The sequence below is a fragment of the Gadus morhua genome, chromosome 8, assembly GCF_902167405.1.
Source record: "Gadus morhua chromosome 8, gadMor3.0, whole genome shotgun sequence".
Lineage (NCBI taxonomy): Eukaryota > Metazoa > Chordata > Actinopteri > Gadiformes > Gadidae > Gadus > Gadus morhua.
In genome coordinates, this window is record NC_044055.1 from 7,870,768 (window position 1) to 7,897,234 (window position 26,467).

Here is a 26,467-nt window from a genome sequence, read left to right on the forward strand (position 1 = left end):
GGGTTTGTCCTTTTTTTAACCCTGCTGTTTCAGCATTAAAATCTGCCAATGAAGAGCTGAACTACTTCCTTTTCACACAGCCTTGCAAACATGTTCGTACTTCATGTGAACTGTGACACCATCAGTTTTTTTGTAATGTAACAAAACAGAAAGTGAAAGAAGTCTTTCCACATGAAATATCTCTGGTAGAGGGACTATGCTCTGATTAATTCTCCACATTGTGTTTGTCACATCACAAACTGTCTTATCAGTGTTAGGGTAAGTCAGGGAACTGTCCATAACTGGCCTTTTCTACAGCGCCGGACATCACACGCTCCACTTGGGAGGATAATCCATGACGTGCAGTGCTAGAATATCAATTAATGTCCTTCCCTATCGAAGAATAATGCAACAAAAAATGGAGGGAGGATTTCATTTCTTTGGAAATAATAATCTGAGTTGAGGGATCTGGACGCCGGAGAAATAGTGCGTCAGAAAACCCTGCTGAGAAGAAAAGAGAGTGACTCCGCGAGGAGCAGAGGCAGCCGGCTCTATTATGGTAGTCTCTGCCTGATCTTTTTTTGGACTGATGTTTGATGCATGCTTGTGTGACTTGTGTGTATGACTTCTATCTGGTGAGAACTGGACGTTGGGGTCAATGAACCCTTTTCCTAGGCAGTTCAGTGAGTCACAAACCACATCCGTGCCTGGAGGAGACAGGACAGAGAACTGGAGCGGAAAAACAATCGCCCTTGTGTGAACAGTGACGGACCACATTAAAACCAACCCCCGCAGTTATAAAAATATCAATTATTCAAATAATTATAACAATAGTAACATCGCTGATAAAGCTAAATCCCTTCAGAGTTAAAGGAAGGGGAGCCTTTGGTTAATGTGAACTGACTCAGCTGTAGTTTTATGATGCATAGTTTTGGAGTCGTCTGCTTAACATCACTTCACATTGGCCAACATAAATCTGTTGTGCTCCTTGTGGGAAGTGGTGTGCGCCGCTCAGCACATTCTGGGAAAAGCGATATACAGCCGGCCAGGGGTAGTTCCAAAGAACACACTCAAGTATCACTGAGCGTTGTGTAAGAGGGGAGTTCACCAAAGCCAAAGGAAACATGACGTTTTTTTCCGCAGAAACCATGGGAGATGGGATAACGACGACGCAGTCAATCACACCACTACAAATAGACCACCGAGTTACACTACATACATACACACACACACAATAGGGACAACAGCTGCTTACTTTTTGAGGCCTGTAAATCCAAACTTAAATTGTATCCCATCTATATATATATCTCTCCATCCATCCATCCATCCATCTTATCTTTGCAGGGGCAGAAGGCTAAATGGTTTAGGTTTGGAGACTGTGGCCGGCCTCACACAGTGTAGACTTTGCTGGGAAAAGATCAACCGAAGCCACAGCACAACCACAAACCCTATCCCGTAGGACACGCATGAAAATCCACGCACGCACACCCACACACACACTGCTAGAGCCCAAAACTTTTTCTTCTTTCCATTTCCGCCCGCGTCTCTGGGGCCCAGAAACCGTTCCCCGAGGCAGTCCTTGACGTTGTCCTTGGTCTGGAGGTCAGCTTCACCCCGTGCTAAGGGAACCGTGCATTCCACAACGCAGTGTGTGCACCCTCGTCACCGTGGACTTTTTGGTATTTCTGTGTTTTGCCATTGAACCCAAGGTGAACAGATGCAAAGAGTAAAAGTACAAATGTGCGAGGGTGAAAAGAATGAGGAATTCTCATCTCCTTTGTGCTTGTTTGACGAGAAAGGCAATAACGGAACATAAATGTCACAGAATTATTTTTTCCGTCATTGGATTGGAAAAAAGGGGAAGTATGTCGGTCTCAGTGCAGCAGAAATTTAGAATATGCTTGAGAAAGAAAAACAATTAAAAAGGCAGTTTTCGCTCCAAAATTAGCATTTTATTTGGATGGTTGGGGTCAGAGATGTATAATTTGTATTCCATTACATATGATAATTCTCAAGGTCTCGAGTTGAAAAACCTTTTCCCAGTCTTAAAGCTGATTGGTTCCATCGTGACTACGTCATACCACACTGTCGCCACCAACCACCTTTTTTTGGTACAAATCAAACAGTTGTGCTGAGAAGATCACCATTTTTTCCTTTTCCTTTTTTTTGTCTTAATGGTTTTTATTTCTTTATTTTATACAAAAAACTCTTAACTTCTACACATTTATTGTAACCCGATTTTTTATTTCTTTCCACTTTGTAAATAAATTTTGGAAACAACATTTTTTTTTCAGTTCTGCTGTGAAAAGATAAAAACATGCAAAAAACTCTGTTCATTTTGTTGTCCAAATTATACATTTATATGTTTGGAACCTTTTGCACTTCGTATACTACATCAAAACAAAAAAGAAAAAGAAAAAAACATATGTACACACATCTTTTTACAGTGAAGATTTCAAAATATCAGATGACTAAGGCAAATGAAGTGTACATGGATTAGACCAAAAACAGTTTTTTTTTTATACTACACCACTTCAGAAATAAAGGAAAAAAAATATTCTGCTACAAAAGTATGATTCATAACTCCCTTTATTTGCAACCAGCTGCATAAGTTTAAATGTTTTTTAGTGAAAAAGTCTAGAAGTCTAGCGTACTGTACAGTGCTGCTTTAAATCGTTGCTCCCAATTGGGCTAACAAAGGATCCTTCATGTCATATCTTAAATAATCATATCTAACAACCCAGGGGGTGTCGGGCGGCCGGGGAGGATGGGGGGGAGGACAGGTTGGGAGCATGGAGAAGCATACCATAGTTTAAACATACTTCATGTTTTGAGATCACTCCAAAAAAGTCAGTACCATTAAAGCGTTGGAACATAAAACTAATCATTCAGATCCAAAACAATGTACAAAAAGGCACGTTATATCCCAGTGCTTCTGTACTGTGAAATTCAAGTGTAACTGAGCGCGTTCAACACCAACAATCCAAAAATCGGCGACCGTCCACCAACGTTCTCTCCCCTCTGCAAGAAACATGGCCACCAGAACCTGTGCCCGCGCCCTCCACAAGCATAATGTTAATGCGTAGACAACAACAATTAGCCTAGGTCGGTTGGGTCATCTTCTTTTGCGTCATTTCTTTTTTTTTTATGGAAAATACTTCGGAATGATGTTTTATCAAATTTCTGTCGCGTTCACTTATCGGAGGTCCGTTCCAAATCGGTGAGTCGAGGGATATCGGCGATATCGGCGTCTGTCCACGAGGTGGCGCTGTTGGCGGCGGCGGCTGGCGGTGGTTCGGGAGGGGAGGAAAAAAAAGAAAAGAAAAAAAAAATCCTTCTTTTTTGTCGTGGGTTTTTCTTTTTTTAATCTTCCGTTGTATTCGTCGTCTTCTCGTTATTTTTTTTTACTCGTCTCGTTAACGAAGCTGTCGTCGTCGTCGTCGTCGTCGCCGTGCGTCCCCTTCCTCGCTCCTAGTCGTCGCAGCCCCCGTACATGTCGGCCAGTTTCCTGAAGCGCGGGCCCCAGTCGTTGAGGTAGTCGTAGTCCTGGTCGCCCCCGCTGCTGGACGAGTTCAGGGAGCTCAGGGAGCCGGCGGTGGAGCCGCTGCCCTCGTAGTCGAACACCAGGAGGGAGTCGTAGGGCGGGGCTGTGGGGTCGTTGTCTGCGGCCTTCAGGCCCTGGAGGGGGGGGGGGGGGGAGGACAGAGAAAAACAGAGGTGTGAGGGAGAGAGGGAGGACAGGGAATATCTCGGGTTGAGGGAGAGAGGGAGATTAGCGCAGGGCGCCGCGACCAAACTCCCTCCCGCCGCTACAACAGCGATTGATCGGCGGCAGCACACAGTAAACCCGGCGCTGTCGGGCGGCCCGGGAGCGGGCTAATCTATTGTGAACACCGCCAGTGGTTCCCCGCCCACCGCCGCCCGCACCCCCTCCTCGCTGTGCGCCGTACGTGTCCAGGAAACGCCGACCTTGTCTGGATTAATCAGGCTCTGGCGTGGGGGGGCTGCTCTGCCGCGCTTTGGTCGGGATGAGGGGGTGGGATTATCCCGGCAGTTGATCAAAAGCCAAGATCGAGCCGGACCCGCGTCCTCAGATCACCGGAGATCTGCCCCCACTAGGGAGACAGCGTGGCTCCCCCCCCCCCCACCACCAACCCCCCACCACCAACCCCCCACCACCACCCCCCACCCAGCCGATACAACTCTGGCACCAGCGCTTACTTTCATCTAATGTCCGTCAGGGAGTCATTTCTTCTATATTTTATTCATTTCTCAAAGTATCAGCGGGACTGCACTAAGGACTGTTGCGCGAGAGACGTGCGTGCGTGCGTGCGTGCGATTGTGCGTGCGGGCACGTTATCTCGTCGCGCGGGGCAACTGTGCGTTTCCATTTTGAAGATTGTGTTCCAGCGTTCCCAGAAGCCCTCACAGCGTCACCAGAGGTCCTCATGGATTACTATTGATTTCGCGGCCCCGTTCCTCAACGGGACCATAGAGTCGTGATGGATGGCTAATCTCGCCGTGGATATGTGCTTTGGCCGTGAACCACTTTGGAGCGGCGCCCTACTCCCGTCTCCCCCCCCCCCCCCCCCCCGCGCTCCCCTCGCCGGCGCTTATCTCCGGGGCGGGGAGACACCTTACAAACAATAACTGAATTAAAGGAGAAGAGCGTGCGACGCAAATCGAAGCGGCGGCGGCGGGGGAGCGGGGGAACCTCGTACGACGGAGATTTATCGGCCCCCCTCCCTCCCCGCTGTTACAGCGGCAGCACCCGCTCCCTCCGATGAAAAGATAAATGGTAATAAAGTGCCAGAGCACTTAGCGATTATTTTCCACTTGTTACCCCGTGTTAAATGTTTGCTCAGGGCTGTGGTGGTTGATCATTTGCTACGGAATATGACAGATGGATCGTTCATTACAATTACAGCCATCGCTGCGCCACTGGTTATGGCCTCACCCAACCCCCCCCCCCCCCACTTCTTCCTCCGCACAACAGACTTCCCACTGGCAGCTTCATAAGGTTAGTCAATCACTGCCCCATCCTCCGCGCCCGACTCACACCTTCATTACCGCCCGGCGCCCGAGACAAAGCCCTCCTCTCAGGCATGCGGGGAGCGCTGTCCTCGCCACAGCGTTGTTGGCAATGTCTCGCCGCGCCACGGCAAAAAAAAACAATGAGGACTTCTGTGATTTAATTTACCGCCGGCCGGTGCAAGCAGAGCCCATCGCCGCTGTAAATAGGCAAAAGTAATGCCCCAAACAACAGGGCAGAGCACCATCGTGTTATCGCTGGCGGACTGCTTTTAGCCGGGTGTGTTCACACGCCGCGCCTGAAAACCCCCCGAAAAGGTCAAGCCAGGCTGGGCTGCTCTGTGAGCTAGCCTCCTGCACCGCGCGCACACACACACACACACACACACACACACACACACACACACACACACGGTACCGAGGCAACCGAGTTAATACCAGACCCAGTTGGCTCTGCTCAGAGGTTACATTCTTGGGCAGGCAGAAAAGCGAAGGCTTTTTTTTCATTTTTTTCTAATCTCTAATTTCATTAGGATCCGAGGTCTGCTTTAAAGTTTAGAGTTTTAATACTGCCTCCCAAGTACAAACTGAAAAGAAAAAAACACCTGAAAACTAAAAAGCTTAACTAAATTTAAAACAATATAAAAAGAACACACCGCCCGTGCTCTTATCGTGTTTTTATTCCTCCGCTCCACTTCTAGAGTGTTCTTTTCCCCCCCCCAACGCTACAGAAAATGCGCTTCGTCCTTGGCGTTTGAAAATGTTCTCTGCTGCAGACTAAGAGGCTGTTCGCTCTCACCGACGCCGAGGCACCAGAATCTCAACAGCGCTAAACGTCCGGTAAACGGCCGATAAAGCACGCGTTGAATTCATTTTCGATATCGCTTTGGACGGCGTTCCCCGTTCCTCCCGCCTCGACGTTCCCACGTGGTTCTCCACCGCGGGTCGGAGGAGACATTCACGAGGGCCGGGACTCAGACGCCAGGCTGCCACTGGCGGCCTTGTATGTAAATTTCTAGGTCAGCATATTAAGAAGTGCAACAATCTCCCCCTGGCGGCTCTGAGATATGAAATATTACACACGCACTGAGGCGGTTGGCTGGGGACAGCGACGCTCATCCGTTGCAGAAGAGAGAATGCAAAACGGCACATAATCTCTGTGAATCTCGTCTGGAACAATGAGTCTATTAGGGGCTTTCAGTGCTGTGTTGGGGGGGAGGGGGAGATTAAAACATAGGAATGATCCGGCACTCGGAGAGAGCAAACAACAAAGTACATAATCTTTTTTTTTTTTTTTTTTTACACCATTACACAATTTGAAATCCTGTGAAAGTATCTTAAAAAAAAAAAAAAAGCGTTTTCATTTTACATTCCTCCTCCTCCTCCACGGTCGAGTCGATGCAGGCTCGGGGCGTATAAAGTTGTGTTGAGCAGTACATTATTATGGAGAGCCAACGTGTTGCTCTCCATCAGCCCATTTATATGCAGGCGCGTATAGACCGCGTATGGACAGATTCTTTCAAATGGACTGCGAGGAATAATGGAATCCATTCTGTCTGGATCACTCTTTGAACAAAAATAGTTTTTTTAGCATGTCGGGGCCTGCAGTCCTGATAAGAAAACTTTGACAACGGGGCCGTAATAATAGTTTGAAGTGGAGGAAACTTTATGCCATGCAGCATTAAAGGACATTACTTTATACATTCCCCATAAGAACTACTCTCATTCAAAGAGTAGCCCATGACTAAAACCAAACCACTTTTAAGGCCCCCCGATTGGCCACCGTGTCGCGCGATGCCACTTGCCGGGTGACATCATAGGACTGCTTGTGTTGTGTCACTGGAGTTTGATTTTACCGCTCTTTAAATCCTGCGGTCTGGGAGCCCTTAGCTGGTGTGTGTGTTTGTGTGTGTGTGTGTGTGTGTGTGTGTGTGTGTGTGTGTGTGTGTGTGTGTGTGTGTGTGTGTGTGTGTGTGTGTGTGTGTGTGTGTGTGTGTGTGTGTGTGTGTGCAGGGGGGTGGGGTGGCTCTTACCTCATTGATGAAGTCTCCGATGTCTCCAGGGTGGGGCGCGGCCGACCTCATGGGGTACTGGGGCTCGGGGTGGAGGGGCCTCTCGTCCATCCTCCGGACCCCCACGGGCTTGATGGCGTCGGGTTCTATTGTGTCGGGCTGCTGCAGCTGGCTCAGGTCGTAGTCCTGGGGAGGAGGAGGAGGAGGAGGAGGAGGAGGAGGAGGAGGAGGAGGAGGAGGAGGCAGAGGAAGAGTTAGCACCGGGGAGCCACACGTCCCTCCAACGCGCCGGATTGGACCCCGATGCACACTCATACGCTCAGACGGTTTATGGCCGGGGCGGGACGCAGCGACCGTCCCCGGTGATGTAACGGAGGGAGGGGGTTTATACTGCACAAGGTCAAAAGGTGGTGCGCGCTGTTTCAAACTTTACAGCGCTTTAATTCCGACAAAAGGAGGCTGGACGCGGGCGGCTGGGAAACTTAAAAGCCTGCGTTTTGGAAAGGGGGCTTGGTACGTTCAGATATACCAACATGTGAAGGACCCGAAATGACTACATCAAAACTGGCAGAGCTCTCTCCCTCTTGCGCGGCGCGCTAAGCTAAGGCAAGGGCGCGCAGGAAACAGTTTTGCTCTAATCAGTGCCCAGACATGGTACGGTGGATATGCGTAAGCCATCGCTAATCCTATTAACATTACCAAGGCAACCTGAATGGCTCGCAGTTTGTGCAAAGTCATGTGCAGAGGGGCGCGCGGTGGGGGAGGGAAGGAGGGAGGGAGGGAGGGACTGAGGGAGGAGGGGGATGTATAGAGGAAAAGAGGGAGAGAGAGAGAGATGGAGGGAAAGAGAGAAAGAGGCGGGGGAGAGACAGATTGAGAGGAGCTGGTAGAGAGGGATGGCAAGACGGAGCGGGAGAACGGGAGAACGGGAGCGAGAGCGAGAGAGAGCGAGAGATGTAGAGCGAGAGAGGTGGGTCTCATGCTAAGCTAGATGGACTCTATGCCATCATGGTGACAGCCCTGATGCGATAGACAAAATGCCATCTGAGAATTAGGGTGTGTGCCTAATAAGCGTGCATGATGGATTGTCCTCTTTAGAAGATTTTCGGTAATCCATCCATCTCTAATATCCCCCACCCCCCCACCGTATCATAAACGTCTCTCTCTGTGCGGCTATCATTTACTGATATGAACACTTGATACGTTTGCAGACGCACAGATCAACAAAACGTCTACATTTACAGAAACACATTAATATCGTGCATCCCATGTAAAAGCCCTGCGTTGCTACGACTACAACAACAACAACACCACCAACCACTCTGGGACCGCAAACACAATCAGACGCGCGTTGCCACGACCACCAGCACCCGGGCCCTCCACGCTAATGAAACCCCTCCGTCAGGCCGAAACAAACACATTGATTATGGCCGTGTAATTCGATCAGATTGGCAGGGAGATAGAGGCCCGTTGAGCCGCCAGCCGGGGATTTGGAACAATAACCGCCACACATCCAATCGCCCCCCCCCGCCCACCCCCTCGCCTCGGGGCTGACCCCACCAAAAATAATTAAGAAAAGGAAGAAATTAGTTTTGCCTGGAACGAGTCGTCCGGCACGCAGAGGATCGTAGAAATACAAATAAAAACTCACCAATGAAAACTAGTGCTAACATAAAAACAAAAGAGAAGAAGAGTCCCGCCTCTGAGATATTCAGCCCCAACCCTGGGCCCGCCCCGGCCCACTGTTAAACACAGAGCAGCTGACTCTGCCTCAGCACGTACACGTGTTCCTCCACCCCATCCAGCCAGGCTCCAGCTCAGGAAGCTGTTACACCAGGAGGTGGGGGCCGGGGGTCCCTGACTGGAATTACAGTACAGCACTGTTGGCCTGATTGAATTAGAGCCGGCCCTGTACTTACTGCTTCAAGTTGAACTACCGACAACAATAGCCATTAAACATAAATATAATATTTGTATTTGTATGTACAATGTTGTCATTAGCGCTGAGCAGAGCAATACTAGTCCGGACAATGGCTGCAGACGCTGAAATAATAGACTCTGGGTGGACCAATGGCCTGACGCTTCAATTTCCTCGCCAGCAGGAGATAGGGAGAACAGAGGCGGCCATAATAAAGAACACGTCGACAGGAAAGTCAGGTCCAGTCCTTCCTGTTCTCTCCCCCCCCCCCCGTGCCCTACTCCCAACAACGACTCCTCAATTCCTCAGACAAGTCCACTTTCTCCCGGCCGACCGCTCCGGCGCCATTCAGAATGGAAGCTTGTTCTCTTTCGATAAATCCGAGCGGGTCGTATTTTCCCCGCGACGCCTCCGAGGTCCAGTCCATCAAGGGAGCTGCCCTCGCTGTGACAGCTCGCCCTCTCCCCCCCTTCAGCACTTCGGCAAAAAAGAACGAAACGAAACAGAAAAAAAATAATACCCACCAATTGTGAGTTTTGGATAGTTTTATGAGCTCTCTGCCCCGGCCGGTGAGCCGGTGGTCGTGAGTGCGAGTGAGCCCCCCTCTCCGATGGCGGGCAGCTGTGTAACGGCCTCCCCGTCATATTGTTACCTTAGATGGGCCTCTGTTATGACGCCACAGCAGCTGCCTGTCTCTAAACGGCAGCACATTTCCAATTACCAGCCTCCGAGGCTAATTTAGAGGATGGGGACCCCGGAGCAGATGGGGGAGGTGTGGGGGGATTGGGGGGGGGGTTGACTCCTCTCTCTCTCCCCCTGCCTTTACCTGAACCACTGGACCATTTCAGGCAGCAGCAGGAAAACAGCCCATCTTGTGACATTAGAGTGTAGTTTGCCAAATGATACCGCTCCACTAACAAGAGGTCGCGGGGACAATTGAATTTGCGTGTGAGTGAGTATGAGAATTGAATGACGTGCAACGCGGTTAAGTGAGCTTCTGAGTGTGTCTGTCTTTGTGACCTGTGTGTGTGTGTGTGTGTGTGTGTGTGTGTGTGTGTGTGCGTGTGTGTGTGTTTGGGCATCAAGTTTGCAAGTGTGCGATGTGCGTGTGTTTTTACGTTGTAAAAACTTTGTAACCTGTGTATCAAGTGTGTATCTCTACTAAGCATGCGTGTGTGTTTTTATGTCGTAAACCTGTGCATGAAGTGTTACCTCCACGGTGTGCGTGCGTGTTTTTGTGTTGTAACCCGTGTATCTGGTGCGTGTCTCTTCGGCCGCGTGTGTTTGCATGTTGTAACCTGTGTATCGAGTGCATCACCCACGATGCCTGCAGGGTGTGAGCGTGAGGTGTGAGTGCGCCGCTGTACCTGGTCCTCCTCTCCGCCGCCCTCCTCGTCGTACTTCAGGATGTTGTCCCTGACGTCGTCCTCGGGGTCGATCAGCAGCTGCTTGGCCTGCCTCTCCTTGTCGCGACGCTTCATCCACACCACGAACAGCAGCACCAGGACTACGGGCGGGCGAGAGACACGGGAGAGGGAGAGGGAGAGGGAGGGAGGCCATTAGTCTCACATCACATAAGGCTAAACAACCTATATATTCCCGCACAAACGTAATCCAATCCAGTGTTTTTACAAGCATGGCCGTGGGCCAGATTGGGGCTATATGTCCGGGTAATCCGCTGGTAATCTAGCCGTAGCTGGGTTTCTGCTCAGTGATGCTCTGTAATTCCCATATTGCTTTACTGGGCGCCGGGAAGTGGGTCTAATAGTTATTGTAATGTGGCGCGCGTATGTGCGCATGTCTTTGTCCCTTCTGTGTGTATCAAGTTTGCATTATGTGCGATGTGACGTGTGTATCCATTTGGTATACATGTATGTATTAAGTTGAATGAGCTTGTAATGCGGTGTTTTGTGTGTGCGTGCGAGGCCCGTGTGTGTGCTTCCCATGTGTGCGTATCGGAGACACTCACTGAGGAGGATGATGATGCAGAGGAGGATGGCGATGATGGCGCCCGTGCCCATGCCCGCACCGATGATGGGCTTGTGGTCGGTGCAGGCCCCGTTCATGTCACACTGGCACACCTTGACCCGCAGGTAGGACGTGTTGGACATGGGCAGGTTGCCCGAGTCTGTGACGATGATGGGGATCTCGTAGAGGCCGCGCTCCAGGAAGCCAATCTTCAGGCTCATCTGGGCGTAGTCGCCTGATTGGTTGGAGTGGGGGAGACGTGTTGTTTTAAAAATGCATGTTTATTGAATGTTTCCGTCAGAATTAGCTCCGGTTTGAGAAAGACCACTGAAGGAAGCCGAGAAGATAGATTTAAAAACTGGAATCCGAACAATTTGTGAATTCACGAGCAGCGTTGACCCATCACGGTTCAATATGTAGATAAGCAACAGTGTTTTATTTTGTATCCGGAACAGGCGGGATTAAATACAAACTGAACACATGGGGATTTTCATAGACTGTGTTTTTTACACAGTGTGATCATGACCCTATTACACACATGGAAAGAAAAACCAGCAGGAATTCCTACCTGGAATTTGTGTCAGCCTATCTAATCCAAAAATATGGTAGGGATTTAGATTTGGGGCTTACGTACCAACTCAATACGTTTTGATATTGCCGCTTAGTCTAAATTCCTAGTGGTTATAATCCATATGTCTCCTAACGTGTTTAGAACCGATTTTTTTTATTGCCCAATTCAATGGCTTCCGCACTGTAACGATAAAAAGAACAATAAGTGAACAATGTGAATGTGTTCCAATTAGCATAATTAATGAAAGACTGTGTGGCGGAGGCAACATCTGTTATTATGCTTTAGCAGACCACTAATAATTACAACATATGAGAGGTAATTTAGGGAGCACTTTGTGTTTGCTTGCCGTGGTTCGTAGCTGTGCTTGATCCCAGCACAGTGTACCACTCGTGCACATCACAAACATCCTGCACGCCAGAAGATGGATCAAGACCAGGAGTTAAATCGAGGAAATGTAATTGTTGACCTGTCTGCCTTGTGGATGTTAATAACAGTACACTGTTTGGTGCCTCTGGGAATTAGATAAAGAGTGGCTTTGGGTCCATGTTTCATGCTGACTGTCCGTGATTTACATAGCAGGGGAGAAAAAAGGTCCATAGTGTTTTAAGTGTGACACGTCAATGGTCTCGACAGGGACTCTAACCGCGTCACAGGGGGGGGGTTTCCATTCCTCCACGGCCCCCCCGGGGGCACTACAGAGGTCCAGTAAGGACACTGAACAGGAACACTCTGCGGTCCTCAAAAAGCCCCTACCCAATGAAGCATAAAATGCATGCACTATTTGCATCAGGCGCCGCTTGACAGCTAATGAAGGTGACGTCCTTGGCTAAATGCAGCACACGAGCCTCCCACCCACTAAATCTGTGATCTATATTCTGCTGCAAACCACGACCGGTGAAATTAAACGCCATTTTCTCCCTTTATAACGAAAGGGGGTTTGGTGTCGCTCCTTTTTTACAGGCAATCGTAGCCTAGTTTAGTTAAGTTTAGTTTAAAAACTAAGCTAAGCTAAGCTAACGGATGAGGGCATACCCCTCTGGGCTAAGCTAAGCTAAGCAAGGGAGTTCTGGGTGTATCGCTCTAACCTAAGCTAAGGGTTTGGTTGTACTACTCCAAGCTAAACTAAGCTAAGCTAAGGGATGTGGGCATACCCCTCTAGGCTAAACTAAGCAAAGATAGGTATTCTGGGCGCATAACTCCAACCTAAGCTAAGGGTTGTGGTTGTACTACTCCGAGCTACAGTAAGCTAAGCTTAGGGATCTGGGCATACCCCTCTAGGCTAGGCTCAGCTAATCTAGGTATTCCGGGCGCATCACTCTAACCTAAGCTAAGGGCTATGGTTGCACCACTCCAAGCTAAACTAAGCTAAGCTAGGCGTTCCACTCCGAATGAAGCCGTGGGTCCCGGGGGGGCGTACCGCTGATCCTGGTGATGGTCCAGTTCCTCCGGACGTCGGCGGGTCTGTGGGCCAGCTCGAAGACGAACGGCCCCGCGTTGGGGGTCAGGTCGCCGTCCAGCGCCGTGATGTTGATGGCGTTGGGCTCCGGCTTCTCGCACACCTCCGTCTCCTGGGGGAACACGCGCGGCGCGTTGTCGTTGATGTCCTGCAGGAAGATCTGGAGGGTGCCCGTGCCGCTGGCTGGCGGCGAGCCTGGAGCAGGGATGAGGGAGGAGGACGACAGCGGGAGACACACACAGAGAACACATCAGCATGTAGTCTTCGTTTTACAGTGGCTGTAAAGCACCTCAGGAAGGGATTTCATGCCACTCCATTGTTGGTACTCCCAACACCGCCCCCCCCCCCCGCAGCTCAAACCATTACCGGGTACTCTGTGTAAAGCTACATCGTAAACTTTACGCTATCGCTCGCATGCTAAAATAGGTCACTCTAGGCAGCCAGCCGACCCTGTGGGAGTGGACCCTTCCAAACTGCATACTGATCTAAGACGTGGGAGGGAGGAGGGGGGGGGGAAACAAGCTTCACAAGGAGGAGGGAGGAACAGAAAGAGACAGATATGAGAACATTTAGCTAGTGGGGATGAAGGAAGGAGGGGAGGGGGGCTACGCTCTCTTCTCTCTGCAAGCGTGTGTGTGTGTGTGTGTGTGTGTGTGTGTGTGTGTGTGTGTGTGTGTGTGTATCGTCTTCCTGACGAAGGACACGAGACGTGAATACTAAAGCAGAGAGACACACGGAGCCCACAGTCACTGCGCCCGTCTCCTCGGCGTTCACTAAAGCAGGGGGGGCCCCCACCCTGGCCTGCTCCGTTTCCCTTGCTCCTTTCTCAGCCATTCAGGCCACGTTCAAAGGAGGTAGTCGTCTAATCCCGAGCCATTAAAGCAGAGAAACCTCTTTATTGGGAGAGTTTTTAAGCCTATTGGCCTGAGCTTTGCTCCGGAGAACAGGGTAAACCTGAACAGCGGTTAAAACGCTGCCGACCGAGAGAGGCGGGCGGGGAGGTGGAGGTGGGGAATGCGTCAGCATCACGGCGGCGGCCGGTACAGAGGATAGCCGGCGCATTAACCTCCAGCTGAGCGGTTGTACCTGCGCACCAGACATCCCGGGTGCCTGCTACGGGCCTGCCCTTCAGGCATGGCTGGCGGCGCCGAGGCTGGAGCGGCGAGTGCATTTTTAAGAAACACTGCCTTCCGTGCCACCTGCCTATTGCACCGGTCACACAGAAAATAACACCACGTCCGCCGTCGCTGACAACAACGGCCGCGCCCAATCAATGAAAGTGTCTGGGCGGGAGAGAGACCTTCGCCGCTCTACCGAGGAAACTTCTTCTACGACTGACTAAAACTTTTTCTGAAAGGGTAAACTGATGGGTCGAAGATGTAGGAACAGGGAAATACAGAACAGGGAAGTAAGTGTTAGCACCTAAAAAACACGAAGTGCTATTTTTAAACCCGGCTAGAAAAGCCTCGAGAACTTGTTTCCGTACCGTCGTCGGTGGCGAGGAACGTGGCGTTGTACATGCTGTTCTTCACGAAGGACGACTCGCGGTCCAGGACTGCCATCGTGGTGATGCGGCCTGTGTTGGTGTCGATCCGGAGCCAGTGGGCGGGGTCATGGAGTTTGGAGTACCTGATTGGGAGATAAGGTTTTCGTGATTGTGGCTTTCTCATGCTTGTTACTAGTCGATTATAGACTTTGGAGCCTAATCTTCAGTCAGGGACTATCTGCAATTAATATTTTTCTCTATAATGAGCGCACGAAAAGCGCAACATAACAAAACTTTGAGCTCCTTCTTTTAATTCCCTTTGAGGATGGTGCTCTGTTGTTCTGCCTCCTCGGCTTTCCCCAGATAACACGGCACCAACAAAATACTTCCCTCTGTGCTCGTTATCCCCCCCGGGGCTCCTGATATGCTGCAGCGGGTACCTGATTCTCTGCTGCATGAAGCGGTCGGGGTCGATGGCCGTGAAGGTGGTCAGCGGGGTCTCGGGCGACTGGCCCTCTTCCACCCGGTACACCTTGGGGTTGGGTTCGAAGTAGGGGCTCTCGTTGACGTCCGTCACCCGGATGGACACCGTGGCGGTGGACTGGCGTGGCGAGTGGATGCCGCGGGCCAGCGCGATCTCGTTGGTGGCCACCACAGTCAGCACGTACGTCCTGCTGGTCTCATAGTCGATGGGCTGCAGCCGAGAGAGACACACACACGCGAGGGAGATAAATAAACGGCGTCACCATGTAAATCAATCCCGGGCAGAGATCGTAATCATATTCACAATGCGGCAATCAATGCGATGGAGAAATTAAAAAAATAAATAACACCCAGGGTTATCGAGCGACGGCAGCGAGCTTGATGCACGCTGTTCAGCCCTGCACAGCAGGCACATGACAACGCCTTTGACTGTTTATCCTTGCACGCATTGTCTTATGCTCAGGTTGCACCGAACCGTCTCCGAGATAACGAGACGAGAGGCGCACGGGGGCTTCCCGGGAAAGGAGGAGAGGTCGGGGGGGGGGCCCCTTACCTTGACGACGGTAACCAGGCCCTCGTTAGTGGTGGGATCGGTGGGCACGGAGAACCTGCCGGTGCTGTCGCCCCCGGTGATTTTGTAAACGGCGTTCCAGGCGGGCGTGTTGGGCTGGTCCTTGTCAGTCACCGTCAGGTTGGCCACGATGACGTTCACGCGGTTCTCGGGCACCTCGCCGAAGAACTGCATGAATAAGCCATGAGACGGGGGAGAGAGAGAGAGAGAGAGAGAGAGCGCCACAGTTAGGGAGGCACTGCAGCAGGGACAAAGGGATGCATGTCTGTATTCACAAGCATCAGGATTTTACAGGGCTTGGAGGGGGGGGGGGGGGGGGAGAAGAGAGAGAGAGAGAGAGAGAGAGAGAGAGAGAGAGAGAGAGAGAGAGAGAGAGAGAGAGAGAGAGAGAGAGAGAGAGAGAGAGAGAGAGAGAGAGAGAGAGAGAGAGAGAGAGAGAGAGAGAGAGAGAGAGAGAGAGAGACTAAGCCATAAGCACTTGAGTCTTTGAATACTGAGAACATGAGTCTTTAAAATATTGGCATTCGAAAATGTAACAATTAAATATCGATAGGATTTCGATAGTGGCGTCTGAAAATATAAAGTTTACTAAAGAATATGTTCGTGGGCACTGTAGCATTTTGGAGCGCATATTGATCGTTATATAACTCGCCCTATGTATGGGTATATATTATAGCCTGTATAAAGCTATTGGGGGCGTTGATATTCTTAATGGTATTCAATTTTATTTTACTGAGATCAAGGGATGATCCCTAGAAACAAGTATTAAAACTGAATTGCCCAATGTTGGACCATGGGTTTGTGTATAACGACTGCACCATGTAAACAAACTCAAACTTATCTCAGAGTAGAAGTTGGCCTGCCGGTTATCTGTAGTGCTATTGGATTAAAGCATTACATATCTCTGGTTCTGCTATTTCACTTTTATTCAAGTCAATGTATTGTCAGTTCTACACAAAATAAGCAAATTAAAGAAATAAACACAATTTTACAGAAGGCTTGCTTTACTGATAAAAAATATGTATATTAAACTCTTGATTATTTCGAAGTAGAACTGAAAGAAGTGATTCTGTGATAGTCATTGGTTAAGCATTGGATTTAAAACATTGGGTTTCTCCCTTGCATTTTGAAATGGAGAATTATGCTCCAGAGTTACGTTTATATCCTTGTTCATAACCCAATACTATTGCAAAAATAGCCATTTGGGGTTGAAGCTGAACTATTTTGGAGCCTTTGCGACTTGTTATCAAAGATTGGACTCTGGACTTGGGCTTGTCATCAGCGAGTAGAAAGTAGGTCGGAAGTTTCGCTCAAAGAATTCACACTGGACCTTTCCCCCATCTATGGAGGGAAAAAGAATACGTGCTTCAAGTAAATGCAAACCATTGCCATGGTGTTATTAGCCATCATCACTTGGATTTAAAAAAAATGTTGCTGTAATTACTTTGTGTTAAAACATAGGGTAGGCAATAATTTTTTTCTTTGTCATAAATGTCCTTACCTTCCGACACTAATCAATAAATAAAATACTCACAAGAAAATATATATTCAGTGTCTGCGGCTGTCACAGAGATGTTATGAGCATATCAAATCATTTCATTCAGCCTGAATGAATTGATTTGATGGCCTTACTGTCCGTCTACCTCCCTCACAGCCTACCTGCGCACACTATGCCTGTGCACTCTATGAGCATGACCGGAGGCTTCCACAAGGCTAAGCAGAGCTATTACTAAAGCTAGCACGCTTGTCATGTGTTTTAGGGGGTGGGGTGTGTGTGTGTTGGGGGGGGGGGGGGGGGGGGGGGGAGGCCTGGAGGGAGGGGTGGGATTTATTTCAGTTGGATGCTTCAAAATCTAGCTTACTCTGGCTGGTTTCTCTAAAGTTGCCTACCCGAGCTTTAATTGGTTTTAGGCATAAGCAGAAATGCAAGCAACATGTCATGTATAAATATAGAAGACACATTTTTACCGAATTTGGTTAAGAGTTTGGCCTGCCAGCGGTTATCTGAACGCGTTATGGAAGACTGCACGTTAGTTTATTTTTGGTTATTTAACCTAATTTAAACACAATTCGGGGGTTGAATTAATAAGATGGGGTTGTATTAACATGCTGCAACATCCAGAATCACAATATTCTTTTTAAATTTTCCATTCCTGTTTTAAAATGACATGATAATTATAGGCAGAACCTCTGCTCTTTTCCCTTGCAACTAGCGGTAACCGAAACACATTGCCAGTACTTGCATGGTGTCACCATTAGGGGTGTAGATGTTTGCGTGCGCGCGTGTGCGTGTGCGTGTGTGTGTTCTAGTTAAGCAGGGTTGCAACACTTTGCCTGTGGCCCGTTCCTGCTATGCGTGTACAAGTCTTTGGGAAATGCAGGGCAAGCAGAAGAGAGCGACGGAGTGAGTAGGCGGCGCTGAGCACATATTGACTCGTTAGGAGTGCGGGGCGGAGCTTCGGAGGGGAGCGCTTCCCGGACGAGGAGGTCCGTCCCTACCGTCTCGGCGGTGAACTCCGGAGGGTTGTCATTGATGTCCGTGACCCTGATGAGGGCGGTGGCCGTGTTGGAGAGGCCGTACATGGGATTGCCCTCCATGTCTGTGGCTTGGATGATCAGCGTGTACTGCGGCACTTTCTGGAAAGGGTTCAATGGAAAATGGACATCAGGGAGTGGGGAAACACAACTTTCCCCCGTACTGTAGAAATATGACCGGTAAAACTGTGTTGCAATAATAACATAATAGTGAGTCATCGTGCTGATTCGATTGAGGCCACAGGAAATCACATTCACAATACATTCCCATCTATGCCACGATACGAGGGAGTGTGCGTGTTACTAAGTGCATTATCATTTGTATCTCACAGCTCGGACCTGGACAGATGATGTTAAAAGCTACTCGGGTGATAAATCAGGGACTAGGTAATAGGGGGTGTTGGCTTTCCCGTCAAACGATAAGTTACCACACAGAAATAAAAAGGCGCCTCATTTTTTTCCTAATTCCAAAGTCACAGCCATGCAATTACTCTAAACAGTGGTACTTAGCGGTGCTTTGCTATACTCGACTTTAAAACACAGCCATTCACGATGAATACCATCGATAACGTGGGTTATGGTGTGAGTGATCGCTGGTCACAGGAGAACGTAGAAGGTAGAGAACGGCGAGCGGAGAGAGGGCGAGCGGTTGTTCAGAAGTCGTGCAGACTCAGCGCGGACAAATGGGATGTCAAAATATTTCATGGATAAATCGGCAACCGTTCCCGAAGTACATTACTAATGCTCGTGGGAGCACGTCCAACACGCGGAGGCGGGTCGGACACAAGACACGGTGCAACGTGTGGACTGCTAGGAATTAAAAAAACGTTCTTTTGAATGGGAGAAGTCAACCCTGTGGTGAGAAACCACACTGCGATATGAACTGCAGCTTGGTTAAAAACCTCTGCGCAGCAAGAGACCTAGAGTCGAACCTTGTGTGGTGCTCTTTGGCTCCGTGGCTCGTCCGGTGTGAGAACGGCTTTAACTCTGACCAGTGCAAGGGGAGCGGGCAGTTGGGAATAATCCTCAGCAACAAACGACTATCATACTGACTCTCCCTTACAGCCTTCAGCCAAATATGTTCAACAAACTCAAATCGATTGCTTAAGGCTTGGCCGTGTTCACTCGAGGTCTGGTAAACGGCTGTTATGTAATCGTCAACATAGCAGCCGTGCTGACACAACTGATATTAATGTGAGCTCAAAATGTCAGACAGACTGTTTTTATTAACGTTTTAAAAAGATGAAACATATGAAACAAGGGAGGAGGAATGGCAGACATGAGATGATCGATTGACGGACATCGATGAGAAAAATGAAGCCTACCTCTCGGTCAAGACCGGCTGCCACTGTGATGATGCCCCCTGTCTTGTTGTTGATGGTGAACATGTTGGAGGACGGGCTCTCAGGATTCTGGGAGAGGATCTTGTAGCGCAGCATTCCGTTGGCCGTCTTGTTGTCGTCCTTGTCCACCGAGGTGACGGTCATGACAAACGTGCCTGTGTGTTTGGACGATGGGTTAGTTGTGCACACAACACATTGTCACATGAAGACATTCATTGTTGAGCTAAGCAATGTAAATACAAAATGTGCACAATCCTTCACATCCCTTTCTCGTGGGAAACAATTTCTTGACAGACGGGGCAGGTAGACAAAGAGCGCAATAAGAGTGCCTTCGGATCTGTGCGACATAGCCCAGTGGTGCATAGAGCGCTATAGGTTGCTTCTGGGTGCAGGTCTGGTGTCTGGTCTCGTCTGGGATCTTACCGGGCTTGGACCCCTCGGATACGGAGCCGTTCCACAGCTGGTGCTCAAACTCGGGCCGGTTGTCGTTCATGTCGATGACGTTGATGATGATGTCGATGGGGTTCTCCACCTGGTTCCCGTTCAGGTCCACCGCATGGGCCCTCAGCTGAACACATCAAAACGCACATAGTCCCAACACATCAATGAGGAACGGGGTATTTACATATATCCTATTTACATATATATATATATAGAAACAAATAAAAGGCAGAGGAACTGGGACCTTGACATGTTCCTGCTCATTTCTCTAACATTAAGCTCTAAAACGAAGCATGGGGGAAGAAACAAGAACGAGAAAACACAAGCTCCTTTTTATACTGAAAAAAAACATCGCTCCTAAAATGTCTCGTAATGAACCCGTTAAATTCTCAGACATCTTGGTTAGGGCTGTCAGACTGCGACCCCTCCCAGCCACCCACCCATTAGCTCCAGCACTCAGGAGCTGTGTTCGAAGTCGTTGCCCTATCACTCACTCGCTATTCCCCATCAGTGTTGAGAACGTTACTTTAAAAAAGTAATTAGTTATAGTTACTCACTACTTGTTCCAAAAAGTAACTGAGTTAGTAACTGAATTACCCTATAATAAAAGCAACTAGTTACCACGGAGAGTAACTAATTTCGTTACTGTAAAAATAAGAAATGGTTAATGGTTAAATGGTTGAAGTGCCCATTCAAGGCCCTGATATGCTTCCAACTGAGGCCCGTCCACACTACCCCGGGTAAATCTACAAGCGCATAAATATTAATCCGTTTAGCCCTTCCGTCCACACTAAAACAGAGAATTCCGACGATGAGAACGATGCTTTTCGAAAACGATCGCTGAGGTGGATAAATGTGAAAACGCTGGGTTTGCTGTAGTGTGTACAGGGTAAACGGAGGCTTTCAGAAACGATGATGTTCGGTTGCCATGGCACTGGAGGTTGTATTGGTGTTGAATGTTACATTTCCTTGATAAAGGTTTTTTTTAATTAATTTTGAATGTTACATTTTCTATGTTAAATCCCAAATAATTTGTTGACATTTCTAAACAAAAGCCGGAGACTCTATCATTAAATGTATTCGTTTTCACGGTTATTCAGCTTCTTCTTCTCTTCCTGAAAAACACGACCGCATTGCATTGTGGTATATGGGAGTAACATGTAGGGAACATCGTGTGTACACTCAAATTTTGGGTGCATGATATATAGTGCATGAAGCTAACCACTGAGAATTCTAACACCACTACAAAATGGCGAGCACCCTATATAGTGCACTATATCCGTGATAGGGAACTATTTCGAACACAGCTAGGGTCTCTGGGCCACGAGGCAGCCTTGAGCACATGCCAATGGGCAGGAATGTAAAAAAGCGAGACCAAAGAGAAAAGCCTTCCCCTTAAAGAAGCGGGATAAAAGAGGATTGATCCAACTCTCCACAATTCCCTCCAGGCCATCGTTTCAGACTCACGTGGAAGTTGTGGATGTGCTCTCTGTCCAGCGGCTTGGTGACCGACAGCTCTCCAGAGATGGGGTTGATGATGAAGATACTGGTCGGGGGCTGGTCGGCGCCAGGGCCCGTCACACTGTACCTCAGGGAGCGGCTCTTGTCGTTGTCCGATCGGATCTGTGGGGGAGGGGGGGGGGGCGAGCACATTGTCAGTGCCGGTCGACAGGGAAATCTGCTGAGGTCAAACTTTAAACTGATCGCTGTATCGAACGCAGCAAACTAGATGGTAAAGAGGATGATTGGATGAGGAGGAGTGCAGCATTAACGCAGTGAGTGAGCACACTGTGTATTATCTAACCGCGCGTTGCCCGGCCTAAGACGTCGATCCGGTTAATCGTGTGAGATCAAAAGCGCTTTGTGATCCGGGGCCCTCCTGTTTCCAGGGAGAACACACACGCGGCGGTGTTCTTACCCGGACAAGCTCCTGCGGGAATGGACCGCGCGAGTTCTCTGCCACGTTGATTGGGGGGATGACCCAGTCTCTCTTCATGCGTTTGAGCGGGCTGTCTGCGTTCCGCCGGGGGAACACGATTTCCTTCAGGCCCCGGGACTCGCCTGGAGGGTCAGCGGCCTGGAGAGAGAGAGAGGAGAGGACATGCCGTGAATAACCTCTAAAAAGTGTCTTAAAAAACACCAATGTGGGAGTAGCCTGGGAGGGGTGGGCTTCAAAAACAAAAAAAGGGGGGTGGATTTAAAAAACAGGGAAATGCGAGCGGTGATGAGGTCAGCATAGTTCTGAAAGGCAACGAGCCGACCCTCTTCCACCTCGCATGAGCGACTGCGTTATTGCAGCGCTCGGGACTGAACTCCACCCAGCATATCCCTAAACGTGGTTAGCTACGCTCTGCTGCGTCTCTGCTTGTGTAACAACATCATGTAGTTAAAGGGGGGTTACTGCGTGTTATACACACATCCAGACATATCCGGCCTTCTGTTTTATTTGAGTGTTTGGGGGGGGGTGGGGGCACAAGGAAGCGAGCAAGCGAGAGTGGGCTCTGAATACATATTGACACGGTGGGATCGGATGCAGAGCTTGGGCTCTGTAGAGGACAGCTCTCCCTGGCCAAGGAGTAAGAGTCCCTACCATGTTTGCTGGCTTCCCGGTGTCCCCAACGACCCGGATGATGGCGGTGGCCGTGTTGGCGAGCCCGTCGCCCCTCATGTCCGCGACTTCGATGATCAGCGTGTACTGCGCCACTTCCTGGAAGGGGTTGGAAGGAGGAGATCATATGACTACAACCAAAAACAAATGTTTTTTAAGTATGACTCATGCCAGTGATTTCGGACCTCGTCATATGCAAACGGTGAAAAGTAGAAAAATGCATATGAACTGGCTGAACAAAGAGTTGCAACGCCCCCTTTAACAGAAAACACTGGAAAGTTGAAAACAGCTGAAAGCTGAAAGTCAGCAACGCTGCATCCACAAAAAGAAAATCTATGCCGATCATATGACGGACTACAACCAAAATAACAGCGTTATCGAAATAATAGCAAGCAAGAATACTATATATACTGAAAAGTATCTTAAATATATTTATTTTAATTATCTACATTATTTTTTCTATTTTAAATAGTCTATTTAAAGAATAGAATCCCAGTTACCGCCTGCAGTACCCTCCACTACCAAGGGTGGTACGCGTACCACTGGTTGAACAACCTGCCCTATGCTACTAACCTATACTACCCCTCACATCACCACTACGTTGCACTCTCCACATGAGCAGATTGAGCACTATGATAATCCATCTAGTATCTTCCAAGTAACAGAAAATTACATTCATGATGCCTTCCTTCGGTATTCTAAAATGCAAGTGAGTGAGAGTGTGTGTTTGCATGTCTAAGTGTGGAGGAGAGAGGAAGGGGGGGAAACATCATTGGAATCCCACACCTCAGAGCTGGAGGTAAAGGTAAGGTATTTTCATGTTGAAAAGGTGACAGAGCAGATGCTAGGTTAACAGGAAACAGGTGAGACATTGGCAAATAGAGAGACTAAAGTGGAGGCCCCACAGGGCACAGAGAAGCCCTTTGATTTCATCACGACCGCACCAACTGTCGCAATATTTGTAAATGCATCAAGTTCTTTCAACGATTTATTTTTTTCCGGTTCAGGGGGAGGTTTGTGTGAATCGACAATGCAATGCAATCTAACAAGACTGACATTAATGTGAATTTAATTAGTTTGACAGGCTGCATGTGCTGAATTTAAAAAAAGAGGCAGGAACAGAAGGGAGAGACAAAGTGAAAGTGAAGACTTTAAAAGTAAGAGATGAACCTACCTCTAGGCCAACGTCTCCGGTGAGCGTGATGTTTCCCGTCAGGGTGTGGATGGTGAACATGTCTGACGGACTGGGGGGACTCTGGGACTGGATCTTGTAACGCAGCAGTGTGTTGTCCGTCTTTGGGTCATCACGGTCGTGCGCGAGTACGGTTATAACAAATGTGCCTGTGATGTAATCAAAGAAAAGCAAAAGGCAATAGACGCATGTCTTTTAGTCAGCTGCATTTGTGTTCTCCTAGTTAGGTACTGCATTGCATTGTGTTCTTGGTAAAAAAAAGAAATATATATCAAATTGCATTGGCAGTGTAAAGTACACATGTAAAGACCACATTTAAAGAGTTCTCCTATACTACTTTACACAACAATACCCTTTCTCATCCGTTTATCAATAGCATCAGTTAGATAAATAACAGTAGGCCAAATAAACAAAATGGCCACCCAATTAAAAGGGTACTATGTGCTAGTGGAGCATTGCTGCCCGCATTGTGCTGGAGTTTTTAAGCTGGTGCAGTCGGAGGGCAAGCACGGGTCTCTAGTGTACTTACCAGGCCTGGATGCCTTGGAGACAGTGCCGTTCCAGATCTGATGTTCGAATTGTGGCTTGTTGTCGTTCATGTCCAACACGTTGATGAAGATGTCAATGGGGTCCTCCGTTGGGCGTCCGTTCAGGTCCTCTACGTGTGCCCTAAGCTACAACCAAAATATAAATCAATGAAAGGCAGGCGAAATGGATCCCCGTGTGTTTGTACATCTCTCGGAAAAAGGCTCACGCGTGGCCTGATCTTTAGACTTAGACCTTGACAAAATGACAAGAAAAACACATTTCAGTTCATTTCCAGACGCCTCTCTCACAAAATCAACAGCGCTCCTCAAAAGATCTCATATCGGATCCCTTCAATTCTCAGACCGGTAAGTCAGAGCTGTCAGACTTCCACCTCCGTTCACCCATCCACCCATCCACCCACCCACGCCTCCACCCCATCACTTCAGGGCTCAGGGGACGAGTGGGCCTGCGGGCCCGCCCTCGGTGCATGTCAATGGGCAGGGAATGGGAAAAGCAGCGGCAAAAGAGAAGGAGCATTCCCCTTGACACAAAGAAAATATTTTTTTTTGATAAAACACACTTTCTATTCTGTGTTTCCTTTCACACTTACGTGGTAGGCTGCGGTTTGCTCTCTGTCCAGGGGCCGGACGACAAATAGCATGCCGGAGATGGAGTCGACGATGAAGGCACCGACGGGCGCCTGGTCGGCGCCGGGACCCGTCACGCTGTACTTCAGGGAGCTCTGGCTATCGCCGTCTGATCGGATCTGTGTGGGCGAGCACATCTTCAGTGTTGGGCAACGGATAAATTCACAGCAGGCTATCTGAAAGCGATCGCAGTTTGGAGTGAACGAAACTGAACTGTAGCAAGATATATTTGATGAGAGGATTCCGGTGTGAATAGATGGAGTGCAGGAAGCCTCAGTATTTTTCCAATGTAGTTCAACATGTCGGCCCTTTGTGGATCTACACCCCCGATGTTTACAGGGAGAACACATTGCCGTTGCGCGCACACACACACACACACACACACACACACACACACACACACACACACACACACACACACACACACACACACACACACACACACACACACACACACACACACACACACACACACACACACACACACCACTAACTTCCTATACTGACTCAAGAGGGCTTGCTCGTGCAGACTGTGCTATGACCAGGTGGGGTGAGTTGGGGGATGGATAGGGGCGGGGGGGAGAGAAGAACTCAACCTCCCCATTCCAGATCTTTGGTGAAGTGCTATAAATGGGAGGCGTTTTGTTGGACAAAAGCAAGACAAAAGTATGGGCCTGGTTGATCGGGCGGAGGCTTGGACCGATGAACAAGGTTGTCAGATCTAACGAAATACTATGGCCTACGAAGTGGGGAGGACTGAGCGAACTAAGTGAGAGTGTGTGTGTGTGTGTGTGTGTGTGTGTGTGTGTGTGTGTGTGTGTGTGTGTGTGTGCGTGTGTAAGTGTGCGTTTGTGTGCGTTTGTGTGTGTTCGCGCAAGTGTGTGTTTGTGTGTGGCTCTACTTGTGTGCGGTCATACTCGTGCGGCCATACTACAGCACGATATTTACCTGCTTCTCTGGGTGTTTGTGTGGGCGTCGTACACACCTGCATGCGTGCGTGCGTACGTTTGCGAGTGTGGCGTGTGTATGTGGTGGTCTCACCATGCCAATCGCCTTGGGGTAAGGCCCTCGCATGTTCTCCAGGATGTGGAATGGTGGCAAGACCCAGCTTCTCTTTGTGCGTTTGTATGGGGTGTCAGCATTCTGCGAGGGGAGCACCGCTTCCTCCAAGCCCTGCGACGCGTCTTGAGGGTCAGCCGCTTTCTGGACCTGGAGGGGATGACATGTAAATAAATGGGGAAAACACAGCCAGGACGTGTGGTCTGGCAGGGGAACACCTCAAAATAAAATGGCGTGTGGATTCGATAGAACAGGAAAATGAAAGCAGGGACAGTGAGCCGGGTTTTTTGCAAAACACACGAGTGACTTCCAGCAATGCCATTGAAGCCGTTCACCTACATTGAAATGCTGGTCATGTGACAGAGCCGCACAACGTTGATAGCATATTGTGTGTCCAAACTGGCCATGATGTGGCAGCCCTTCCTGGTTTTATGAGACTTTTAAACATCAAAAGCACCAGGGCCATCTTCGTAATGCTTCCCTTGAAGCTTTCTGTTGTGTACCTTTGCCTCCATTCGGAGGACGTCAATTCTGTAATACGTTAGACTCCATAATGGTTATCCGGAAAACCTATATATTTTTTTACCAAAGTTTGGAAGCCTTGCGATCCTCTTCTTGCACTTTAAATCTCTCTTTGTC

The 26,467-nt window shown here is 49.0% G+C and overlaps 1 protein-coding gene across 1 annotated transcript in view; it reads right to left on the reverse strand.

Annotated features, from left to right (window-relative positions):
• Positions 1 to 1,906: 1,906 nt before the first annotated feature.
• The window catches only part of LOC115548469 (cadherin-2), a 63,069-nt gene continuing 38,508 nt past the window's right edge, over positions 1,907 to 26,467 (reverse strand). The window contains exons 4-21 of the mRNA XM_030363122.1: positions 25,811 to 25,978; positions 24,733 to 24,888; positions 24,124 to 24,268; positions 23,577 to 23,743; positions 22,385 to 22,501; positions 21,713 to 21,871; positions 21,262 to 21,417; positions 19,777 to 19,921; positions 19,336 to 19,508; positions 17,975 to 18,112; positions 15,458 to 15,643; positions 14,862 to 15,115; positions 14,422 to 14,564; positions 12,897 to 13,130; positions 10,910 to 11,143; positions 10,308 to 10,447; positions 7,044 to 7,208; positions 1,907 to 3,657 (exon numbers count right to left, since the gene is read on the reverse strand). Of these exons, the coding sequence (XP_030218982.1) occupies positions 3,451 to 3,657; positions 7,044 to 7,208; positions 10,308 to 10,447; positions 10,910 to 11,143; positions 12,897 to 13,130; positions 14,422 to 14,564; positions 14,862 to 15,115; positions 15,458 to 15,643; positions 17,975 to 18,112; positions 19,336 to 19,508; positions 19,777 to 19,921; positions 21,262 to 21,417; positions 21,713 to 21,871; positions 22,385 to 22,501; positions 23,577 to 23,743; positions 24,124 to 24,268; positions 24,733 to 24,888; positions 25,811 to 25,978 (3,087 nt within the window). The 3' untranslated portion in view covers positions 1,907 to 3,450. The remainder of the gene's footprint in view (positions 3,658 to 7,043; positions 7,209 to 10,307; positions 10,448 to 10,909; positions 11,144 to 12,896; positions 13,131 to 14,421; positions 14,565 to 14,861; positions 15,116 to 15,457; positions 15,644 to 17,974; positions 18,113 to 19,335; positions 19,509 to 19,776; positions 19,922 to 21,261; positions 21,418 to 21,712; positions 21,872 to 22,384; positions 22,502 to 23,576; positions 23,744 to 24,123; positions 24,269 to 24,732; positions 24,889 to 25,810; positions 25,979 to 26,467) is intronic.